Here is a 23,460-nt window from a genome sequence, read left to right on the forward strand (position 1 = left end):
GAAAGAAATGGAAGAGCCTGTGTTTCTCCACTGGAGTCTTGATATCATCAATGTTATATCAAAACCCACAACAGTTCCACTGTAAAAAGTTTCCTATTGTTTGGGCTTTGTAGACTTGCCCGATTTCTGAGATGCTGAGGGCTTACCTTTGTCAGGTTTATATTTGTTTATTGGTTTATAAAAACAATGGATACTGAAGTACCCATTGTTTCTGTGGGAGCATCTAGTGGTTTATCCTTAAGTATAATCTTTGCAATAATTTTTCAAAAGTGGGTTCTCATCAAATGGGACCATCTTTGGAGTTGTTTCAGCAGTAAGAACTTAGGTTATGTAGATGATGCACTCTAAAGAGAAGCATTCACGATCATAAAGTTCAGGTATGGTAAAATTATCAAATAGTGGAATAGACATGATTTTGAGATACAGATGATATTTTTTTAACCACCACCTTCTCAACAAAAGAAGATTTCCAGACAGGTGTGGCAGTGGCCAACTTGGTTTTTGCATCCTGATATGTATTTTGTTCTATTTTAATATTTTGTGTTTCTTTTTCATCCTTCCAGTTCTGACGCACAGGAGTAGGCTAGATGATCTCTTGACAGATGACACATTTAGCTTTCTTTGCAGAGCAAGATTTGTTATCATGCTCTTTACCAGAAACAAGTGGTAGAGCCACTACAGGCAGTTTAGGCATGTCCATCTTTCTGACATTTAAAACATCTTAATGTATTAGAGATGTTCACCCCAACATGATAGTTGAGATATCCCGCTTTTACAGATGTTAGAGGCTTAGGTGTTTCAAAAGTAATGATGTTCATGGCTGAAACGAGGTCCTCATCCCATGTATTAGGTTGCATGTCATACCTATGACTCCCTGATCTTTAAGCTTTAAACTTATCCCCTCATTTGGAATATCAATGAGATCCCATTCTGATATTACTCCTCTAGAAGAATTTAGTGTTTTATGACGCATTGTAAAAACTCTCATGATATTTAACTATGTAACTTATCATGTTTGCTTTTACATGTTTTTCTATGGAGATTGCACTTAAAGAAATGACAATTTTTGTCTAATAATGTTGTATTTGTACTAACTTAAATATAGGCCTTTGTTATAATAATGTGGTGCATAACGTCATTAGGAAATGCTGTTAATCCATGACCATATATGGCAGTTTCAAAAGACGTAAAGTATGGCATCGGCATGTCCAAAGGTCAATACATGACCATATATCGAAGTTTTGAGAGATGAGCACATGCAGACAATGGAAGTCCTGGCCTTTATAAGGCAAAATGTTGAGAAGGACTTTGTCTTACGGTTTTCACCCTCTCTTACCAGGGTCCTCTGCTACGTGAGGCCCATTGTTGGTAACTGAAAGAGAAGCAGTGCAAGTCATGGGTTTCAAAATCTTCGACCTGGGTCTGCCGCCACATGGGATCTGCTGTCGATAATCGAAAGAGGAGCACTGCAATGATCTTAAAGGGCATAGAATGATCGATAACTCGGACAAAGAAGAAATCTGGTGGGAAATCAAGAACGAGCCAGCAGAAGGAAAGAAAAACAAAAAAGGAGCACTTTCATATGAACAAAAGGTTCATGTAAAAGGCAGTGCTGAATGAGAATTGCAAGTACTAATGTATGTGATAATTCTGAACAAGAATGTAATTACGTGTCTGTTTATGAGTACAATAAGATAATGTATGTTGATACTGAATTAAAGCTTACTCAAAGTATGCTTTATTGTCAGTTTGTATATTTGACTAGCAAAACACATTCTGTCAATGCACTATTCTGAAAATTTGGAACCTGCATAAGATAAAAATTTGAGTGATCAACAATTAAGCAATGACTAATTAAAGGTAAAGATCAACATAAGCAGGGAATGCTAACAATGTCTGCTTTGTCTTTGGCTAAAAATCTTATAATCTCACACTCAATAAAGTCTCACTGGCACAGTTGTAAAACAAATAAATTTGTTAGACTATAGAGTGGGAGAACATAGGATCCAGCAGAAATAAATAAATGACGGCAATCGTTAAGGCAGTTGACAATTCACAACAGTTACAAAGTTAAGTAAAGAACAACAAAAACAAAGCAGGATTGAGAAAAATATAATAGAAATAACAAGAAAGTATAACAGCATCACTATAATTGGTATTCCACCAGAAGAATATCACCAGAACATAATTTCTTGATTGCTCTGGGAGATTCTACCACCATCAAAATCCTTTTGAAAAAAGAAGGATAACATTTTCCCTACTGGTTTTTCACCTGTCAAATGCTGGTACATTTATATTGGTATCACATCTTTTGTTTCTTTTGATTGGGACCTTGTTATGGACCCTGAAATATTTGAGGATGAAAGTTTCATGCCCAAGAGATTTTTTTTGTTTCACACTAGAGCTAACCACTCACCATGGAGCCACACATGGACATCACTGACCAGCAAGCAATGACTGCTCCTGGGAGTAGAACAACAGAGCTGCCCAGGATACTATGTTAGCACCACAGCAATCCTTGTGTCCAACTCTAGACCATGGGGTGAGAGACTTACTGCAACAACATTCATCCTTGCAGGCAAGCTATAATTCTACTATACAAAATGTACAGTAGAATACTTAATGAAAAATTGAAAATATGCAGTGAAAAAAAAATATATATATTATTAGAACGTCAAAATGGATTTAAAGGACACTCTACAATGGATGCAGTTTTTTTTTTTTTAAACTACTCATAGAAAGAAAAAAAAAAAAGAAGAGAATTTATTTTAGAAACTCATCTTTTGTTTATAGATTAGAAAAAGCATTTGCCAGAGTAAAAAGATGTAGTGTTTGATATATTAAAAAGAATAAATATACCTAATATTTTACTAAATGCAATATTAAATACATACAAAGATAATGTAATAAAAATAAAAATAAATGAAAAAATGTCAAAAAACAATCTATAAACCAAGGAGTAAGACATGGATGTCCTCTGTCTCCAACATTTTTCAATATTTATATCAATGAAATATTAATACAGTGGAACACCTTAAACAATCCAGTTATAGAAATTTCCCAGAATAACAAAAATAAATACGCTATTATTTGCAGATGATCAGGTAATACATCAGATAAGGAAGACAATTTACAAAGAGCAATATATAATTTAAACTTTATAGTAGAGCAGTCCAGATTGAAAATATCCATAGATAAAACTAAAATGAGTCCGCACAGTTAGCCTAGTGGCTGTGTGCGCTTCGGAACCATAAGGAGTGTCCTAGGTTCAATTCCCGTCGGTGATTTGAGGAGCTGAAGGATCTTCCTCAGCCATAGCCAAGTTAGTCAGTCTTGGGCATGGACATTGGGTCCCCCCTCCCCCAGTTTATCCTGGGGTTTTTCATCCCACAAAGCAGGCAAACCAGCCTTGAGAACTCAACATTACGGACATAGGATAGACCAGGGCATAGGGCTGACCACCTTATCCTGTGAATTGTTTGAGCTCCGATGATTAACTAACCCTCGACACTGCAAGGTAAAAGAGGTGAAAAGAAAGATGAGATGAGATGAAAACTGAAACAATGGCATTTTGTGGACAAACTCCAGTTTGAAGTAAAACAGTTATTAATAATAAAATAATAGAAAAGATAAATACTTTCAGTTATCTTGGATGCGAAATATCATATGAAGGAGAAAAAGACATAAAATTACAAAATTTTTACAGATTATAGGCCTGATAAAGAGAGCACTCAATCCAAATATAGTACAAAAAGAAACACGCTTGAAAAATACAATACTTTAGCAGTGCCCACATTATTATATGGCAGTGAAATTTGGGCAATAAATAAACAAGATAAACAAAGAATAAAAACAAGTGAAATGAGACTTAAGAGAACTGCAAAATACACATTATTAGACCAATAAAGAAACAAAGATATTTTAAAAGAACTAAAAACAAAATCAATAAAAGAAAAACTAAACAATTATAAAAAAAAATGGATAGGACATTTAACTGAAAGGCCAATACCTGATATCCTAAACAAATAAAATTTAAGCCAACTGGAAAGAGAAGTCTGGGTAGATAGACCTCAAAAAAGGATATAAGATGGATAATGAGACCGAAACAGACCAATATGGTCTATATCCATAATTATATAGTGTTATGAATAGTGTTATGAAAATGACTTAACTGACACATAGGAATGTGCTGTGCCTTCTTGGGGTTTCAGGCTCTCCTGAGGGGGAAAGGGGCACAAGATACTATGGCTCATTATATAACAATTATATTACAGAAGTATAAAACATTCAAGAGTACATACGAGTACAGTGTACTTGAAATTTAGAAAAGCATCAAAAATCAGAAATGTGAAAGGCAGTTGAAGTTGATGATATTCAATCAGAAATGCTCAAATATAGAGATATAAGTTTTAACAGTGACTATACTACTACTACTACTAATAATAATAATAATGATAATAAACATGAAAACCTTGCTTAACGCAAATTCGACATGGATGATGATCAGTTAGCACGATTGAGTGAAATGATACTATTTCCAGCTTTAAGCAAGTGATTAATCAGTTAATGTGATTTTGTTAAACTATGCAAAATTTTTTATTGCCAATCTGCAGCGAGCGGAAAAGCTGGAAGTCATTAAGAGACATGAAAGTGGTGCTAGTAATATACGATGATTGTGTGAGACCTGGGATGCAGCGAGTCTACAGCTCAGACTCGCTGAGCTGTAGACTCGCTGCATAATCCTAAAGAGCAAAGAATAAAGAACAAGGAAATGTTGTTACTGTTTCTTTAAGCATGCAGATCACCCAAAATAGAAGCCATTTAATGATCGAGATGGAGCATCTTCTATCGCTCCGGATTGAAGATGCTCATAACCAAAAAATAATAACTCGGTGCAGGGAATATTCAGGCAAAAGCTCTCAATATTTTTACCTCATTGAAAGAGACCAAATTTCAAGAGGAATGTGAAAGCTTTACTGCGAGTTTAGGATGGTTTGACCATTTTAAAAATCGAACTGAGTGCATAACGTAAGAATAACTGGAGAATCTGCTAGTGCTGATAAAGATTCTGTGGTCAGGTTTCCTGAAGAATTGCAAAGCACGATTCAGGAGGTTGATTATGACAATCAGCAAATATTCAATGTCGACGAAAATGGTCTCTTTTGGAAGCATATGACAACAAAAACTTTCCTAGCTAAAACTGAAGCATCTCAACTAGGATACAAAGTATCTAAAGATTGTCTTACGCTTTTATTAGGAGACAATGCAGAAGGCGACTTTAAACTCAAGCCTATATTAGTTTATTGTGTGCAAAATCCAAGATCTAACATTATTGAAGAAATCAGCACAATCGGAAAAGAACTTGAACATAATGAACTGGATAATGAACATGTGAGAAACTTGCTCGAATCCCATTCAGAAGAGTTAAGCAAGAATGATTTCCTTCAACTAGAAGAACAGCGTGCATATGAAGAAGATAAGGAGTACGAACAAGAAGAGAATGTTATGACTAAGAAGCTGACTGCAAAAGAACCTGAGGTAGTTTTCAATCACATTGAGTATGCTAAGGAAATTTTATTTGATGCTGATCCTGATATAGAACGAAGCTTCGAAGTATACCGAAATCTTGATAAAGCAATCACCAGCTATCGCAAATTGCATGACAAGATGAAAAAGTCAAGCACAATTCAAACATCTTTACTTAACTTTTTTGTAAAAAAAAGTAGCTCAATTGTTTTAGACATTAAATAAAAATGTAGGCACCTGATTTTTATTAACTTAATTGATTTTATCCTCTTATATAGCTTATACTATATTTTTTTCCCCCAAATTTATGCTAACTGATGGATGAAGTATAATGATTCCTATTGTTTATTGTATTCACTTAACGAGATTTCGCTTAGCACGTGCATTAATTGATGGATTTATTAACTGCGTTAAGCGAGGTTTTCATGTACTGCATAATTCAAAAGGCTAGTTAGAAGGTCAAATTCCAGATCATTGGGTAGAGCTCTCATAATTCACAGTAAAGAATTTATGGAGACACAACACACGTTAGAATAATTGCTTTACTTAAACTTTAGAAAAGTAACATTTGACGTTTCAACCTCTGCATTGAGGTCATCATCATCAGGAAAAATACATATAAGATACAAGCTACATGACAATGCCCTATACAAAAGTAAGATGAATCTAAATGCTTGTTAATTATTTAACCTAGCCTGACCGCTTGTGGAAAATAAAATAAAATAATAAAATAAAATAAATTAAAATTAAAAAATTAAATAAAAACTTTTTATAAAAATAAAAAAAAATTAATAAAAACAAAACATAAATGGAACTACATTAAACATTTCTAAAGTTCTCTCATATTGGGATCTTCTGTTTGGGTTTGTTGTTGTTGCCATACGGATTGCAGATGGGTCCTCCATATTCTTGGAATGATTAATCCAACATTTTTGTTCAGGTTTGGATAATGTTTCAGCATTTCATGAGCCTTTAAATTTTCTTTCACACCAGGTTTTGGTGCGGTGCAGGGACTTGGTGCCTTTCCAGTCAATTCTCTGGCATGTTTCGAGCGCATGGTCTGATAGGCCTGTTTTGCCATAGTTGAGGTATTTAATGTGTCATCTGTGTTCATCTTTTCTGAATGGGATGGTGCGTTCTATTTACCCTGTGTAAGGTAGGTTACAGGTACACTGAGTTTTGTAAACTCCTGGGTGGGCCAGATATGGGAGAGCTAAGTAAATTTCTTAATTTTGTTGGGGGTTCATTAAGACTACCTTCAAACCCCCTACAAAATTAAGAAATTTACTTAGCTCTTCCGAAGATCCTTTTCCATACCTGGCCCACCCAGGAGTTCACAAAATTCAATGTACCTGTACACAGGGGAAAACAGGACGCACCATCCCAATCAGAAAAGATGAACACAAATGACACATTAAATACCTCCAACTATGGCAAAACAGGCCTATCACTCGAAACATGCCACAGAATTGACTGGAAAGGCACCAAGTCCCTACACTGCACCAAAACCTGGTTTGTAAGAAAATTCAAAGAAACTTGTGAAATGTTGAAACATTATCCAAACCTGAACAAAAATTGGAGTAATCATTTAGTGGTTTTGTCTGTTTTTTGTGTTTTTAACTGAGAAAATTAGTGTTTTATAGTATATTAGTGTTGATTTTAGTGAGTGTATTAGGTATTTTATAACATATTTTTATTAAGATATTTCTATTATAAGTTTAAAATGGCACCAAAAAAGAACAAGAAATGTACTGCTAAAAAAAGAGGTGCAGACGAGAACAAGGTTATCCGCACTTACGAGATTATTAGAGATATCGAGAAGGTTAATGAAAATGAATTAACCTCCAAAATAACCAAATTGAAGCAGATCATCAGAGAGATGACGTGGGAAATGCAAAAAAAAAAGTCGAAAGGTGTTTGAATGAGCATAGGGAGAAAAAGAAAGTTATGCAAGAAAATAAGAAACAACAAAACATAAAAAGAGGTAAGTCAGGAAGAAACGGAAATGAGGTAAGTGACATTGTTCGTAAAAAGAAAGAAGTTATTTGGAATGGTGACTATAATAAACCATGCTATTTATGAGAGAGTTATAACTTCCAGTTTTCCTGGAGCAAAAATTAAGAATATAAAGGAAGCAATTCAAAAACAGAAAAGAAAAGTTAACGAAATTGTAATTGTCATAGGTGCTAACGACTTAACCAGTGATAAGTTCAGCATGAGAGAGGACATGAAAGGGTTGTTGAAGAGGCGAGAGTGAAGAGTGAGAAAGTGAAATCGTTAGTATTTTACCTTGATATGACAAAAATAAATTAAGAAGAAGGGCTATGATGGCAAAAAATTTGATGCGTAGGCTGTGTACAAGGAATGGATCTTCCCATTTGACTTCCCATCTGGAGTCAAATGGGAAGACTGGATTTGTATAAAAGGGACGGCCTACACCTGAATGCATTTGGTATCAGAAGTCTGGAAAAACTAATAACTGGTATATGAGACGTAACACAGAGAAAATAAAATTATAAACTGAGGAGTGGTGTGAATGTGAGTGTAAGAGCAGCAATGTTATATAACTGTCTTAATGATGGAAATGGGCTTTATCGTGGAAATGTTGAGGAGGAGAGAATTATTTCGTCTATGTGTTCGTCCGTTTTGGACCCATCAAAGGTGTGCAAAGATGTCACACTACAAAAGAATACAGATCTGCAAGCTGTCCAACTATGTCATGCAGACTGGAGTATACAAAAGAACATGCAAGTAGATTATTGTCAGTACACGAATGCTAAGAGTATCAGAAACAAAGGGATAGAGTTTGTTGCTTTAGTATGGTAGGAACTTAGATCGTAGGCATTAGTGAGACCTGGCTATCAGATTTACTACTGGTATCGAGTGTAACACGTATACTATTTTTAAGAAGGATAGAGAGGATAGGAGGGGGAGGGCATGCTGCTAATGATATTGGATAACTTGACTCCAGTTAGAGTTAAGACCTATGATAGTAGTACTTCTACTAACAGTATTTCATGTGGCAATGAGTTTGAAACCATCTGGTGTGAGATGGAATCCAACAAGATCAATTACATAGTGAGGTATTGTTACAGACCTGGTGGATCGGTTGCTAGTGATGAAGAAATGCATCGCCAAATAGAAAAGATGAGTGTGAAAAGAGTAATTATAATGGGAGACTTGAATTATCCAAATACTGATTGGGTAGCACTAGAATCTCATGAGAAGAATGGAAATGCTTTTATTGAGCTGTTGCGGGACAACTTCCTCAAGCAGCATGTGACAGAAGGAACTCAAAGTCAAAGAGTGTTAGATTTGATTATAGTGTCAGAGGGCGTTTCAGTTAAAGACGTGACTATTCTGCCTCCGTTCGGTGACAGTGATCATGCAGTAATAGTGAGTAACATTCATAAATTTAGCTACTTGGGAAGTAGCTAAATTTATGAATGTTCCATTCAAAAAAGGTTACATGCTGAACTACAAAGGAGGAAATTATGACCAACTGAGGAATATTCTGAGTTCAGTTGAATGGGATTGTTGCTGGATGGAAAGAGTATTGACAGTGCATGGAACGCATTTAAAAAATACTTAAATGATGCGATATCAAAATGTGTCCCGAGAGTTCAAAGAATAAATAGGGTAGGAGTCAAATGGATGCGTAATTGTATAAAGCAAGAGATTCGTAAGAAAAGGATGATGTGGAAGGAATACCATGTGCATAAGGACGGTGTCCATTATGAAAGTTATAAGCAGCAGGCTAGAATAGTCACAACTGTTGTACAGAAAGCAAAGTCTGAGTATTAAAAGAAACTGGCTCTGCGTGCTAAAGACAACTCACAAGAATTCTATCAATATCCTGCAAATAAAAGAAAGAATGAACTTGAAAGAATAACTCTTCTAAATACAGATGGTGTGAGGGTTACAGATGCAGAAGAGGTTGTTCAATTAATGAGTGCTCATGTTGTTAAAAGCTATTAACCTGGTGTAAATGACATTGAGCTCACTATTACCTCTTCACTGGATGAAGAAACTCAGCTGTATGAAGACGAGGTATTAGAGCTGTTGCACAATCTGAATAAGAATTCAGCAATATGTACTGATGGGATATCAGCTCATGTGCTAAAAGAGTGTTCAGCTGAACTGGCTATTCCTTTGACCAGGCTGTTTAATATGAGTCTCAGAACAGGGAATATTCTGCAGGAATGGAAGGAATGTATGGTAATCCCATTGCACAAGGGTGGTGCAAAGACCGATGTATCCAGCTATTGACCAATTAGTATCTCAGGAGTGGTGGTGAAGATTTTGAAAAAATTGGTTAGGGCTTGCATTCAGAAATGGGTTGACAGTGAATATCTACTTTGCAATGAACAACATTTACTAAGGAAAAAATGTTTAAGGTCATGTTTTAGCAACTTGCTCACATTCTATAACAATGTTTCCATTGAACTAGACAAGGGGAATGGATACACCATGTTACTTTTGGATTTTGCTAAGGCTTTTGACAGAATATAGCATGGTAGACTGTTGCATAAATTGGAGAATATGGGTTTGGGTTATAGAATATTAGCATGGATAAGAGGATGGCTGACTGACATATCAAAAAGTGGTATACGGGGGATGTGAGTCTGCAAGGTTCAAGGTAACAAGTGGTGTACCAGAAGAATCAGTTCTTGGTCCACTGTTATTCAATGTATACATTAATGAAATTGGGAAAGATATGACAAGTGGCATACAGCTATTTGCTGATGATGATGCAAAGATAGGTAGGGTAATCAGGAATGCTGCTGATATGCAGCACTTACAGAATTATTTATATAGGTAGGAACTGTGGACACGGGAAAATGGATGTTAGTTCAATGTCAGTAAATGTAAAGTCATTCGCTTCGCCGTGATTAGATATCCAATATTGTATTATATTGGTGGGATTATGCTAGAAGAAACTGATGAGGCTAGGGATGTAATGATGATAAGAACATTCACATGTAAATATAAGGATGTCATTTTGCCTCTTTACAAGGCCTCACTTAGACTATCACAGGTCTGGTCTCCTGGTTTCTGTTGTGATTCTGATATACTGGAGATAGTGCAAAGGAGAGTGTTAAAAATTATATCTGGATTACAGAATACTGATTATGAAGACAGATTGAGAATTTGTAGATGCAAAACAGGAGAAAGAGGGGTGATATGATTGAGTCTTACAAACTTCTGAAAGGGTCAAACACGATTTCAACTGATGGAATTTTTCAATTTATGGAAGGTGGGGAAAGGACTATAGGGCATTCTTGGAAGCTAAGAATGAATGCTGTTAAGAAGGGAGTGAGCGTAAGATTTTTCTCTCACAGGGTGGTGCATGATTAGAATGGATTGCCTTAGGATGTTGTGAGTGTGAATGAATTCAAGAATATGTATGATAGCTGGTGCTTGTAGTATGTGGCCTCCCTCGATGAGTCCCTGACTCCCTGGAGGTCTCTCTGAATAATAATAATTCCAAGAATATGGAGGACCCATTTGCAATCTGTATAGCAACAACAACAACAGGCCCAAACAGAAGAAGATTTCAATACAAGAGGACTTTAGAAATGTTTAATGTAGTTCCATTTATATTTTGTTTTCATTAAATTTTTATTTTATTTTATTATTTTCATTTATTTAATTTAGGTTTAATTTATTTAATTTATTGTTTTATTTTTTTCCCCACAAGAGGTCAGGCTAGGTTAAATAATTAACAAGCATTTCGATTCATCTTACTTTTGTATAGTGCAGTGTCATGTAGTTTGTATCTTATATGTATTTTTCCTGATGATGACCTAAACACAGAGGTTGAAATGTCGAATGTTACTTTCCTAAAGTTTAAGTAAAGTAATTAATCTAACACGTGTGTTGTGTCTACATAAATTCTTCACTATTAATGCTGACTACTGTGTAACCTTAAAAGAAAGAAGAGCTCTCATAATATGCAGATATAAAAAGAGAAATAAAACAGAATGAGAATTACATAAGAATTTCCATGCTGAGAAAAAGCCAGGAGAAATTGTGGAAGGGAAACTTATATACGTACAAGCTATGTTCAGGCCAAATAAGTTGTCAGGATCAGATTTTCACTTGAACATAAACAGCATAAATAAGGTAAAGTAAATAGAAAATGACAAGGCCATAACTAACAGGCAAAACAATCTATGCATTTTTCTCATTTCAGCATTAGATTTTTTTTTTTTTTTGCTGTCTTGCATCATTTTCAATCTTTAAGATTTGTAGACCAAGAAAAGATATATGATGAAGTGATAAGAGAAAAGCTGTTCAAAACAACCATCAATCTTTGAATTGTAAGTTACCAGTTAGAACTGAAAGGAGCAGCACAAGATGGTTTGATGATAAATCAGGTGTAAGACAAGGACACACATTATCTCTGCTGTTATTCATCATCTATATGGATCACATAATGAAGGATTTGGGCTTTTTTTTTTCCTTTTTTTTTTTGGAAAAGGGAAATCAAGTGTTGATTTTTGCTGTAAGGGAAATGGAGAACCACTGAATGTGAAAAAGCCTTTACCTGGGTTCAACAGGAAGTCTGGGAAAGTTCAGAAAAGATAGGCATAGAAAAGAAGAAATATTCATGCAGAAGACAAATATAAAAGAGACAAAGCAGAATACAAATAATGGAAATGAAAGGTTTAAGAACAATGTTGGCAAAAACAAATACAGGATAAGAAATATGAATATTAGAAATGGTTTGGAACTAGAAAGTATTGAAGAAATATATGCAAACTCTTACTTGAAATGGTTTAAACATATGAGAATGAATTTAGAATGCATACTAAGAAGAATGTATGAAATGAAACAGAGGAAGACACCAAGAGGAAGATACTAGATAAGAGAAGATTCAGAAAAAAAAACAATATTCATGAAGAAAGAATTTAAAGAAATAGAGGGCTCTGATCTGGCTGACTTGATGTTATACTACTAAAATAAATCTGGTACACGTTTACAAGACTCCCGATGAAAATAGGCATAAACATTGAAAACAGCAACTGCATTCCGAATGTGAATGGATATCCTACAGAACAAGGTAAAACATTTCAGCTATTTACCATATTTACTTGAATATAACTCTCACTTTTTCCGCCAAAATTAAAGCTAAAAAATCATGGTGTGAGATATATGCAGGGATTTTTGGAAACTGAAGTTTTCAGGAAAAAATGAAAATGGGTATGACTTACCAAGAATCTGCTATTAGCTATTGTTACTTCCAGCCTTAAGAGTGCTTTCCTTGTGTGCATTGTCAAAGTCATCTACCCAAATAGTGTCATCTTCTTTACCATTATTTCAAGCAAAAATTACCAGTAATTTACAAGATTTAGATATGTAATGAACAATCCTTCACTTATGACTAATGAGAAGTGAAAGCAGAGCACGAAAAAGACAGAGCAGCTATGAAGATGTGCATATGATTGGTGTGGTATTAACAAAAGATCACGTGATCCAATGACAAAGGCAAGCCGATAATTGTTGAGTTGAAATGCTAATTCTCTTCAACCGAATGCCATAATATCTGAAACAGCCATAACAACGACATTCACTAATATATTCCTTAGTTTTAACACGTTCACGACAGAGTGATGTTTTGACCGTTTATCGTTCCGACAAACTTCTCATTACTGTTTGTGTACCGCTTTCATGTCAACGGGCAGGCTCAACTCACACAAAGTTTCAACCCTTTGGTTGAATTTTATTGCTGCTTGTTTGACTGCTACTTCTGTGTCTTTCAACTCGAGGTACAATTTTTTTTTTTTATTATTAAATATAAAATATTCTATTTTGTCTGATCTGCAGGTACTTGCCTGCTATCAAAATCTACTTGCTACAGGTGAATGCACAAGTCTGTTTGCCAAGTCACGGTTATGATGATACATCCTTGAAATTAAACTGTTCATATTTGGTCTAATGTGTTAAAACTAAGAACTTTTATTGTTAAAAGATCATAAGATTTAATGATTACAAATACAAAGAGCCAACAAGTTTCACTAGCCATTGTCTAGCATTTTCAAGGCTGTACTGGTGTGAAAACAAATGCATCAAGTTACATGAAAGCATACACTTTAGTAACTGCTAGGCCATTACATTTGATAATTCGTGTTTGATAACATGCATGCATTCAAATGCTTCAGTCAGAATCCAGTACATGACCACGTGTTGTGTAGTTTTTTGCATATTGTAGTTCTGTTGAGCTGAGAAAATTGATGAGATATTTCCATATGTCTTTAAGAATAGCACCTTGATTTCTATTTAAATTACTGCCTGCGCATAGCACCACTGCTGCTTCTTTGAAAGTTCTGTCTGTAGTCATTCTCGACGTAAGGCATAGAACTGTTTTTCCAATCTATAACGTGATTTGATGTTGAGAAATGATGAGCTAAACCAGATGTGATGATTCTATTGTGATTAACATCCCCCACATGTTCCTTCTGTCTTATTTCAAAACTTCTAGAGGTCTGTCCAATGTAAGAAAGGCCACACGTGCATGGAATTTCATATACTGCAGGAAATTTGAAGAAAGGTAACTCATCTTTGGGTGATCTTAAGACTTGTCTGATCGTGGTAGTTGGTTTAAAAACTACTCTGATGTTATGAGCGTTTAACATTCTCACCAATTTTGTGGATACTGAATTAATATATGGAATGACAGCTGTCATTTTACCCTGAATTTTATTCCTAAAATGGATTTCATATGCGGGATAGAAAAAAGTCTTTATCATCTTCCAGAGGCTACAGCAAATACTATCAGATTCAATAGTATGATTATTCTTGCCTCAGCAAAACCACCAATACCTAATACTACTCCATATGATAAGAAAGCAATTGGCAATTTACGTAACAACAAAGACATTATAATAACCAAAGCGGACAAAGGAAATTCAACAGTCATTCTCAACTCGAAAGATTACTTTAACAAGATTAACTTGTTTACTAGCAGAGAGTTCCACTTACCAAGTCTTAGATAAAAATCCCATCACGAGTAATCATCTGGAGACTAACGCTCTTATCCGCAATATGACCGGTTGGTTGGATGAACTAAAAAAACAACTTAAATCCTTACACCCTATTACTCCATGCCTTTATGGGGCACCGAAGATTCATAAAGAAAACGTCATAATTCATTCAATAGTTGATGGAAGATCCTCACCTACGTACTTACTAGCAAAGCATCTGGCAAATTTAATGAAAGGAAAAATTAGACAAACAGAGACCTACATTAAAAACTCTCAACAATTTGTGGAAAAAATCAAAAGTATCAAAATATCACAAACAGACATTATGGCTAGTTTAGATGTAGTGTCCTTATTCAATAATGTACAGGTCGTAGAGGTAGTCAACATTCTACAAGATCTCTTCCCTCAGGACATCACCCAGTTTCATCATTGCCTGAAATCAAATTTCTTCAAAGTAAATAACATAGTATACAAACAATCGAAAGGTCTAGCCATGGGTAGTTCCCTCTCACCACCATGTGCAGACCTATTTATGGAAAAACTTGAAAAGGATATTTTTTCCACCATTTCACCTAAACTGTCCAATTGGTGGAGATATGTCGATGATGTGTTCATCATCTGGAAAGATACCATGGAAAACCTTCTCGTGTTTCTTAATAAAATCAACTCACTACATAATAAGATCAAATTCACTATGGAACTGGAGAAGAACAAAGAACTACCCTTTCTTGACATACTGGTGAGGAGAGAAGATAACAATTTCCAACTGTCCATTTACAATAAACCCACAGATACAGGTAGATATCTACATTATTCGTCTAACCATCATAGATCACAAAAACACAGCATCATTCAAATGCTCCGTAAGGTCTGTTTTAAAAGAAGTAGATGTATAGAGAGAGAACTGTCACAAATAGCTAACACTCTATCTCTGAATGAATACCCTTCTAACATTTTAAACAAATTGCTTTTTAAAGACAACCCCCAACAACGTGGAACAGAGTCCCAGTATGTGTCCACAACTGTCATTCCATATATTAATTCAGTATCCACAAAATTGGCGAGAATGTTAAAAGCTCATAACATCAGAGTAGTTTTTAAACCAATTACCACGATCAGACAAGTCTTAAGATCACCCAAAGATGAGGTACCTTTCTTCAAATTTACTGGAGTATATGAAATTCCATGCATGTGTGGCCTTTCTTACATTGGACAGACCTCTAGAAATTTTGAAATAAGACAGAAGGAACATGTGGGGGATCTTAATCACAATAGAATCATCACATCTGGTTTAGCTCATCATTTCTCAACATCAAATCACGTTATAGATTGGAAAAACAGTTCTATGCCTTACATCGAGAATGACTGCAGACATAGAACTTTCAAAGAAGCAGCAGGCAATAATTTAAATAGAAATCAAGGTGCTATTCTTAAAGACATATGGAAATATCTCATCAATTCTCTCAGCTCAACAGAACTACAATATGCAAAAAACTACACAACACGTGGTCATGTACCGGATTCTGACTGAAGCATTCGAATGCATGCACGTCATCAAACACGAATTATCAAATGTAATGGCCTAGCAGTTACTAAAGTGTATGTTTTCATGTAACTCAATGCATTTGTTTTCGCACCAGTACAGCCTTGAAAATGCTAGACATCTAAGAACTTTTATTGTTAAAAGACCATAAGATTTAATGATTATTTAACAATAAAAGTTCTTAGATGATACATCCTTTTTCTATTTCATCATCCCTTAAGAGATTAGTGCCCAGCGATATGGTCTCATTCCATCTTTTTCTTGGTTGCTCAACTTCTATGTCCTTCAAATGGGTAGTATCAAAGTATCTTTTTTGGGCAGTCTTGAACTGTCCATTTTTTAACATGTTCAATCCACTTCTTTTGGTATTTGTATATTTTGTCCAATAGTGATCTACTGCTGTGTTGCCTATCCGTACTCTTGATTTAATTCTTCCTCCCATCCACGAATGAAAGCCAATGTATACAAATTCAATTTTTACTGTGGATTACAAGAAATCTACCATAAAAGTAATTAAAGCAAAAATCGAATAAAAAAAATAAAAAAATCACACTAACACTTAAAAAAAAGTTTCTACATGTACTTCAGCATTTGTGACCTTAACAGCAATTTTGATTATGTATTCTACCACTTAGTCCTCTGAGAAGACATGTTATTCCTAACAGAACCTCAGTTAGTGATCTCAACAACGACCATCCACATCAATTGTTCAAACTTCAAAAAACATGCTTTCTTCCTTTGCAAGGGGAGCAGGTTTTTTCCCCCATCACAACTGACATCCCATGCCAAAAAAATACTAAACCATGAATCCCTCATCCATTGAATCTGCTCAAAATTTTCTGCATTCACCTGCTGCCATTATCACTCTCTGAAGCTGAATTTTCTGCAGAATGAATACCTAGACAGTGAGATAATTTCTTTGGATACTTCAACATTCACAAAACAGGATTCCTATTTTCTATTCCCTTGATTGATCTCAGAAGGATGCCAAGGTATTTACAGTTAGCAAGAATCAGACAGATGATCTATGCACCAGAATACCTTACAATCCTCACCATCCTGCTAACACCCTGACATTTTCTTAACTAGCTCCATCCAAAAGCCACTACAGATGTCGGTTCTCCACTTGGTAACCCAAACCATACTCTCATCCAAGTTTTCTACCTTGCAGAACATCCTTCACCCAGCCATTCTGACTTGTGTTCTTGTAAAGGTGTCAAATGCGATAGACTTCATAACTTCTGCTCCTTCTTTCAACAGATGGAAAAAAAAAAAAAAAAAGAAATTTGAATCTGATAGCCAAATGTAACACTCACTTCCTATCCAAACAGCAGCCATGTACTCTGATCTCTCATGAAGGCCAATGGGTGCAACTTTTGTCTATCCATGTTTCCACCTCTCTCTCACACCCAGATGATGCTATTGCAACATCACCTAAAAACAAAACTGAGCTACTGGCATCATTCTACCTCCAAATCCTGTACTGATTACCAAAGCAACCAAGATCTGCTCACTGCATGCCTTCCCTTACTTTTTAACATTTATTAATATTTAATAAACACCTATCCTACATCACCTTTTCAATCTTTTCTACTTGACTGGCATGAACTCTACAGCATGGAAACAAGCCTATATATAGCTAATTCCAAAAGGAGCAATAAGCCAGGCAACAAACTACTGCCCAGTTCTAAAAACTCGTTGAGGCTATCCACAATCAACTTCTTCACCACTTGGAGGTTGACCACTAACCAATGATCCCAGCAATATGAATTTTGCACTCTCAATCCACAGCCAATGCCTTTGGCATCAAACTATGGCAACATTTAGAGAAACTCAAGTAGCTGCTCTTGTCATTTCTAGAAAATCTGATCAGGTCTGGCACAGAGGTCTGTTCAAGCAGCAAGCTACAATCTTATGATCTACACTTTTTGAATCCTTCCACCGTTTGCTATTTACATGTCATGGCTGATGACTTTCTCTCCTCAGATTTCTTCCATGAATGCTGAATTATCCCAGGGCTCTGTACTTTCAACCTTCTGCTGACTGCAAATCCTATCCATAGCTATGATATGACAGTATACACCATTTTTCATTTTACAAATCTTGCAGTGTACAATTATTAGAAGCTCTCCTTGTTATTGTTCAGAGGAGCTCTGCAACTTCCAAAACATAAGAACACAAGAAGCTGCTTTTCTAATCAATATCCATTTACTGTTTAGCTTCAAACTTACTAAGTCAACTTCTCTCATGAACCATCCTCTTCTTTCATTCAATATATTTGTTCTTTGGAACAGCCTCTCTTACATTATCTTCCACAAAGTTCAAAAACTGTCAACAGATCCCTTCTTTCTCTCTGGTGCACAAATAGTACTGTCATATTAATTTTTTCAAACCTCTTGTATGTGGATTGCAAAAACAATAAAAAGAGTAGCATCAAGGAGATAATAGCTGAGACTTTGTCCTCTGATTGATTTTTTCTTCCTATCCAGAAGATTTTTATTTCTTAAATGAAGAAAAAATAATTAATTTCTTATAGATACATTGTAACACAGGATTCCAACTTTTTTTTTTTATATTACAGGCATTTTTTTTTTTTTTAGAAGACAGTAGCCAAAAATTAATGGTTATAGTAATCATAAAATGAAACACTTACCTGAAAGACATGTTTCAACAGTAAAGTTGAGGTTGTTTTGGTCATGTTTAGACAGGTCAATCATTGTAAACAACCTACATCCTCTTTTGCAGCAGGTTAAACACTTTTCCTACAGCACAGAAAAAAACTCTTTCAATGTAATTTGCATATATCAAATGTTTAATGACATACTATTCTATAAATCACTGTAACATTTTCCTTTAGTTTTCAATTAATTTTTTATTTTGCAGGGTTTTTTTAAATGATAATTCCAAACATGGACTAATAATAATGTTGGTGGACTAATGATGACATAGGCTCAAGAAGTTCACCTTCCTTCCCTCCATAGCAAAGGTCACAATTTTGATGCACAGAATTTATATTTTATATTTTAACAAATATAAACCCTGTAGCACATTTCCATTAAATGAAGAAACAGTGGATAACTTGTATAACAAATTGTTTATTATAAAATTTTCATGTAAATATCAAGGACACCTCCAATATACATACCAGTATGTTGGAATGTTCATCTATGAGTTAACAGAGTAACATGGTAACATATTGCATTAAAGTTCTAATGTTTCAAAAAATAAAATATGATGAGCAGAACTGAGCTGCATAACTTTCACTAACAGGATAACTGTCAACTCAGAGCTATTGATGCATCAATGCTTCAACCTTTTTTTAATGATAATTCCAAACAATGTTTTTGGAAAAGCTTTTTTCCCCTTCTTCTGTATAATTGCTCTATAAGGAAATGGCTTTTATATAGGATTTTGTGTTTTTCCAAAGAAACTTTTATTTAGAAGCAATAATTTTCCAGCTCATGGTATTTAAGGTAATTTCAATGTTCTTTGAGATGAACAGCTGCCAAATTTCAGAAGTGGCCAAAGTAACAAAAATCACAGGTGCAAGGGATCTGATAAACATTAGGAAAGGACAATGGCAGAAGCCTCTGCAGAACTAAGAAATGAAGAAATTCTAAGACATGACAGAGGTCACCAAAAACCAAAATATCATGGAAAAGAATCATGGTTATTTAATAGTCAATTAGAAGTGCCTTTAGCAAAAAAGGGCTACACTGTCTACTTCTCTTAAAAAACCGAAGCCTGTTATTGATGGAAGACACTGCAACCATCAGAAAAGAAAACAGATTTGATGTGCTTCATTTCTTATTTCAATAATAAGGGTGTGATGAGACAAAAGGAGTATGCTATTTGATGAGTTTTTATGGACCAGTTTTTTTTGAGTCTGAATATAACGACTATTATTTTTAAAATTTGAGAGCTTACCCACCCCTATTACTGTCAAAGAATGAGATCTAAACAGGCATTACTATTTTATCTTCCATTTCTAATATACACTATATCCTAGAACGAATGCCATCCATCTCAGAGTTCAGTTACACACTAGCCAAACAATCACCCACACACATATATAGGTATCACAATGAAGGCTTAGGGTGAATTGGAGAAGCCATTGTTTCGCTATAATTAACAAGTGCAGAAGAAAGAGTAATTAATAATTAGCAAGTATAGGAGAAATATTTTTATCAACAAATGTCCCATGCCTTCTATCTGCTAGTAAGAACTTATTCTGAGAAGTGAAACAGCTAAATGAATAACAAAGTCAACAAACCAAATAATGTTGGCAGTAAAATCTTTTACCAAATTAATTCCAAGGATTCTTCTAAAGGAATGTTTACATAAAAAGTGAAGCAATAATAAATGTGCAAAGCAGACAAAGTTCTTAGTTATGTTCATTAGAAACTTCAAATTCATTAGAAAAATTCATTAGAAATTTCAAAAAAACTTTGAAAAACATCTCATCCTAGTGTTTCATCTCTGCCTCTGTTTCTTCAATCCTTTAGTTTATATAGTTTTCCTGAGTATTCTATCATATGCCATTTGTTCTAGATGATCTTTCCATTTGGTTTTGAATTTTTCTATTGTTTCAATTATTAGCGTTCAATTAGTGATTTAGTTCTTTAACCACCTCACCGGCCATTATGGATCAAATACGCATCCCATACGCTTCATATCCATCATATATTTCAATGTAATATCAATGGTATTACAATTTTAATATGCACTTCGCATCCATGGTAACTTGGACATATGTATACGTCCTGGCCAGTAGCATGGTTAAGCATGTTTTCATTTCTTATTGCACAACCTGCTGTTTTCCTCACATATTTCATTTCTGCTGCAGTGACTTTCTTATTGTTCTCTTATTGTCCATGCTTCACTGCCATATAGCAATGATGATTTTGATAAAATATTATATATTCTATATTCACTACTTTTTTTTTTTTTTTTTTTTTTTGACTATTGCTGGCTTTAATGTTTTGTTTATAATTCCATTAACTTTGGAGATTTTTTTTAATTTTGTTAGGTATGTCTAACTACTTCTTCTTCAACCTTCTGGTTCTGTCCACTGCTGGACGAAGGTCTCCCCCATGATTTTCCAGATCACTTGGTTTTCTGCTTCTCCCATCCATCTCACTCCTGCAATTTGTTCCAGTTCATCTCTCCACCTTCTTCTCGGTCTTCCTCTTTGTCTTGCTCCATCCATTGGTCTCCACTCTGTTGTTTTTCTAGTCCATCTCCCATCACTGCATCTGGCAATATGGCCAGCCCATCTCCACTTAGCCTGTTTAATATAATTTACAACATCCATGACACCTGTTTGAGATCTTATCCAGATATTTGTCTTCGTATCTCTTAATGTTATTTTTAGCACACTTCTTTCCATGCGATGTTGTGTTGTTCTCAGCTTTTTGTTTAGGGCTTCTGTTAAAGTCCATGTTTCTCCTCCATGTGTTAGGACAGGAAGTATGCACTGGTCGAAAGCTTTCCTTTTTAGACTCATAGGGATGTCACTTCTGAATATGTCTCTCATTTTCCCATAAGCCATCCATCCAAGGTGAATTCTTCGTTTAATCTCTTTTCTTTGGCAATCCTCAAAGGATAACAATTGGCCCAAATATACATATGAAGTAACTTGTTCTATTTCATGGTTTTCAACTTTGATAGTTCTATGGTTTATGTATTTATTCATCATTATTTTTGATTTTTCTCTATTTATTTTTAATCCAATTTTTCTGGAGGCTTCATTTAGCTGATTTAGCCTTTCTTCCAGATCTTCAAGATTATCTGCTATCAGGACAATATCATCTGCAAATTTCGGATGATGCAGCCTTTCTCATGTTTATTCCTTTTGTTTCTCAATCAAGGCTTCTAAAGACTTCCTCTAGTGCAGCTATAAATAATTTGGGCTATAAATAATATGGTGTCACCTTGCCAGATGCCTTTTTGTATTGGGAACTTTTCACTGTTTTATATAATTTAATTACAGAAGTTGCATTATTGTAAATATGTTTTAGTGTTTCAATATATGGTTTCTCAGTTCCCTGGGTTTCAAGTGCTTTTAGTGTTGCAGATGTTTTAACTGAATCAAATGCTTTTTCATAGTCTATATAGGCCAGACATAAGGGTTTATTGTATTCAATTGATTTTTCAATGAGCTGTCTCTTAATGTGTGAATATGGTCCAAAGTATTGTAATTCTTCCTTAATCCAGCTTGTTCACAGGATTGCATTCCCTCTAGTTTAGATTTTATTCTATTATTTATAATTTTTGTGAAAACTTTATATATGGTGGGGAGTAGGCTTATAGGTCTGTAGTTTTTAATTTCTTCCTTATTGCCCTTTTTAAAAATTAATATTAGAAGTGAATTGTTCCAATTTTTCGGCATTTTTCTCTGTTTTAGGCATTTATTGAAGAGTTTACTCAACTGTTTGATGACAGGGCTTCCTCCCAGGTTTAAGAAGTCTACCATAATTCCATCTTCTCCTAGGTTGAAAGTTTATTTTTCACTTGGTTAGAGTATAATAAATTTAGTTTAATCCTTTATCCAAGTGTGTTTTTCCTTTATCCTGGTTTGCTCACACTTGGATAAAGGATTAAACTAAATTTATTATTATCTTCTCCTGGGGCCTTTCCATTCTTCATTTCCCGCAGTGCCATTTCCACTTCACCTTGTAAGATCTCAGGGGCATCATGTTCTTCCTCACTCGAGTAATCCATAGATGATTCTTGGATGTCCCGGTCTTTGTCTTCATAGACTGCAGTATAACTAAACTTTAGTATGCCTAACTTCACTGTAGCTTAATTTATAACCCCCAAAATGTTAGACTTCAATTATTTTATTGTCAATTACTATTTTAATTTCGATGGACATTTTTCCCTCTGAATGTCATAATTTTAGTTTTTTTCCTTGAGTGATTGACATTATATTGTTTTATTACTAAATTCAGTTTATATACAGCTTTCTGTAGATAGTCCTCAGTTATTCCAAATTTCACTTGGTTATCTGAAAAGAGTGATATAACTAAGATAAAATTATTTTTTATTTGGATTCCTTCCTTGTTGGTTAACTTCCATTCTTTTATCATTTCATTCACATCTATTCCACACTATCTCCAGTATTAGATGTTAATCTAATACTGGAGATAGTGACATCCAAGTCCTATTACTTCAAATGTTTTGGATCTGTTCTCACCTTCTTTTAGGCTAATTAGTTTTCTCATATAGGCTGTAAAGAAGTTTTAATAAATTTAGAGGTAAGTGGTTTTTTAATATATCAGTTTATATTTGTCTATCTTATCAAATTTATGAATGCTAGATGCATTTCTAAGTTGAATTCTCTTTTCATAGTTTGAGGGTGAACATAGGATCTATGCAGAATCATTTTTTTCTAAAGCCATT

General features: G+C 34.7%; 1 protein-coding gene across 1 annotated transcript in view; it reads right to left on the reverse strand.

The window, feature by feature from the left end:
• Positions 1–23,460, reverse strand: part of LOC150097445 (transmembrane protein 59-like) — a 99,445-nt gene that overhangs the window by 64,840 nt on the left and 11,145 nt on the right. Inside the window, exon 2 of the mRNA XM_090407199.1 lies at positions 18,710–18,818. Within this exon, the coding sequence (XP_090263325.1) occupies positions 18,710–18,818 (109 nt within the window). The remainder of the gene's footprint in view (positions 1–18,709; positions 18,819–23,460) is intronic.

This window comes from Typopeltis vanoorti, chromosome 17, assembly GCF_054136105.1.
Source record: "Typopeltis vanoorti isolate ZY-2024b chromosome 17, IOZ_Tvanoo_1.0, whole genome shotgun sequence".
Taxonomy (NCBI): Eukaryota; Metazoa; Arthropoda; class Arachnida; order Uropygi; family Thelyphonidae; genus Typopeltis; species Typopeltis vanoorti.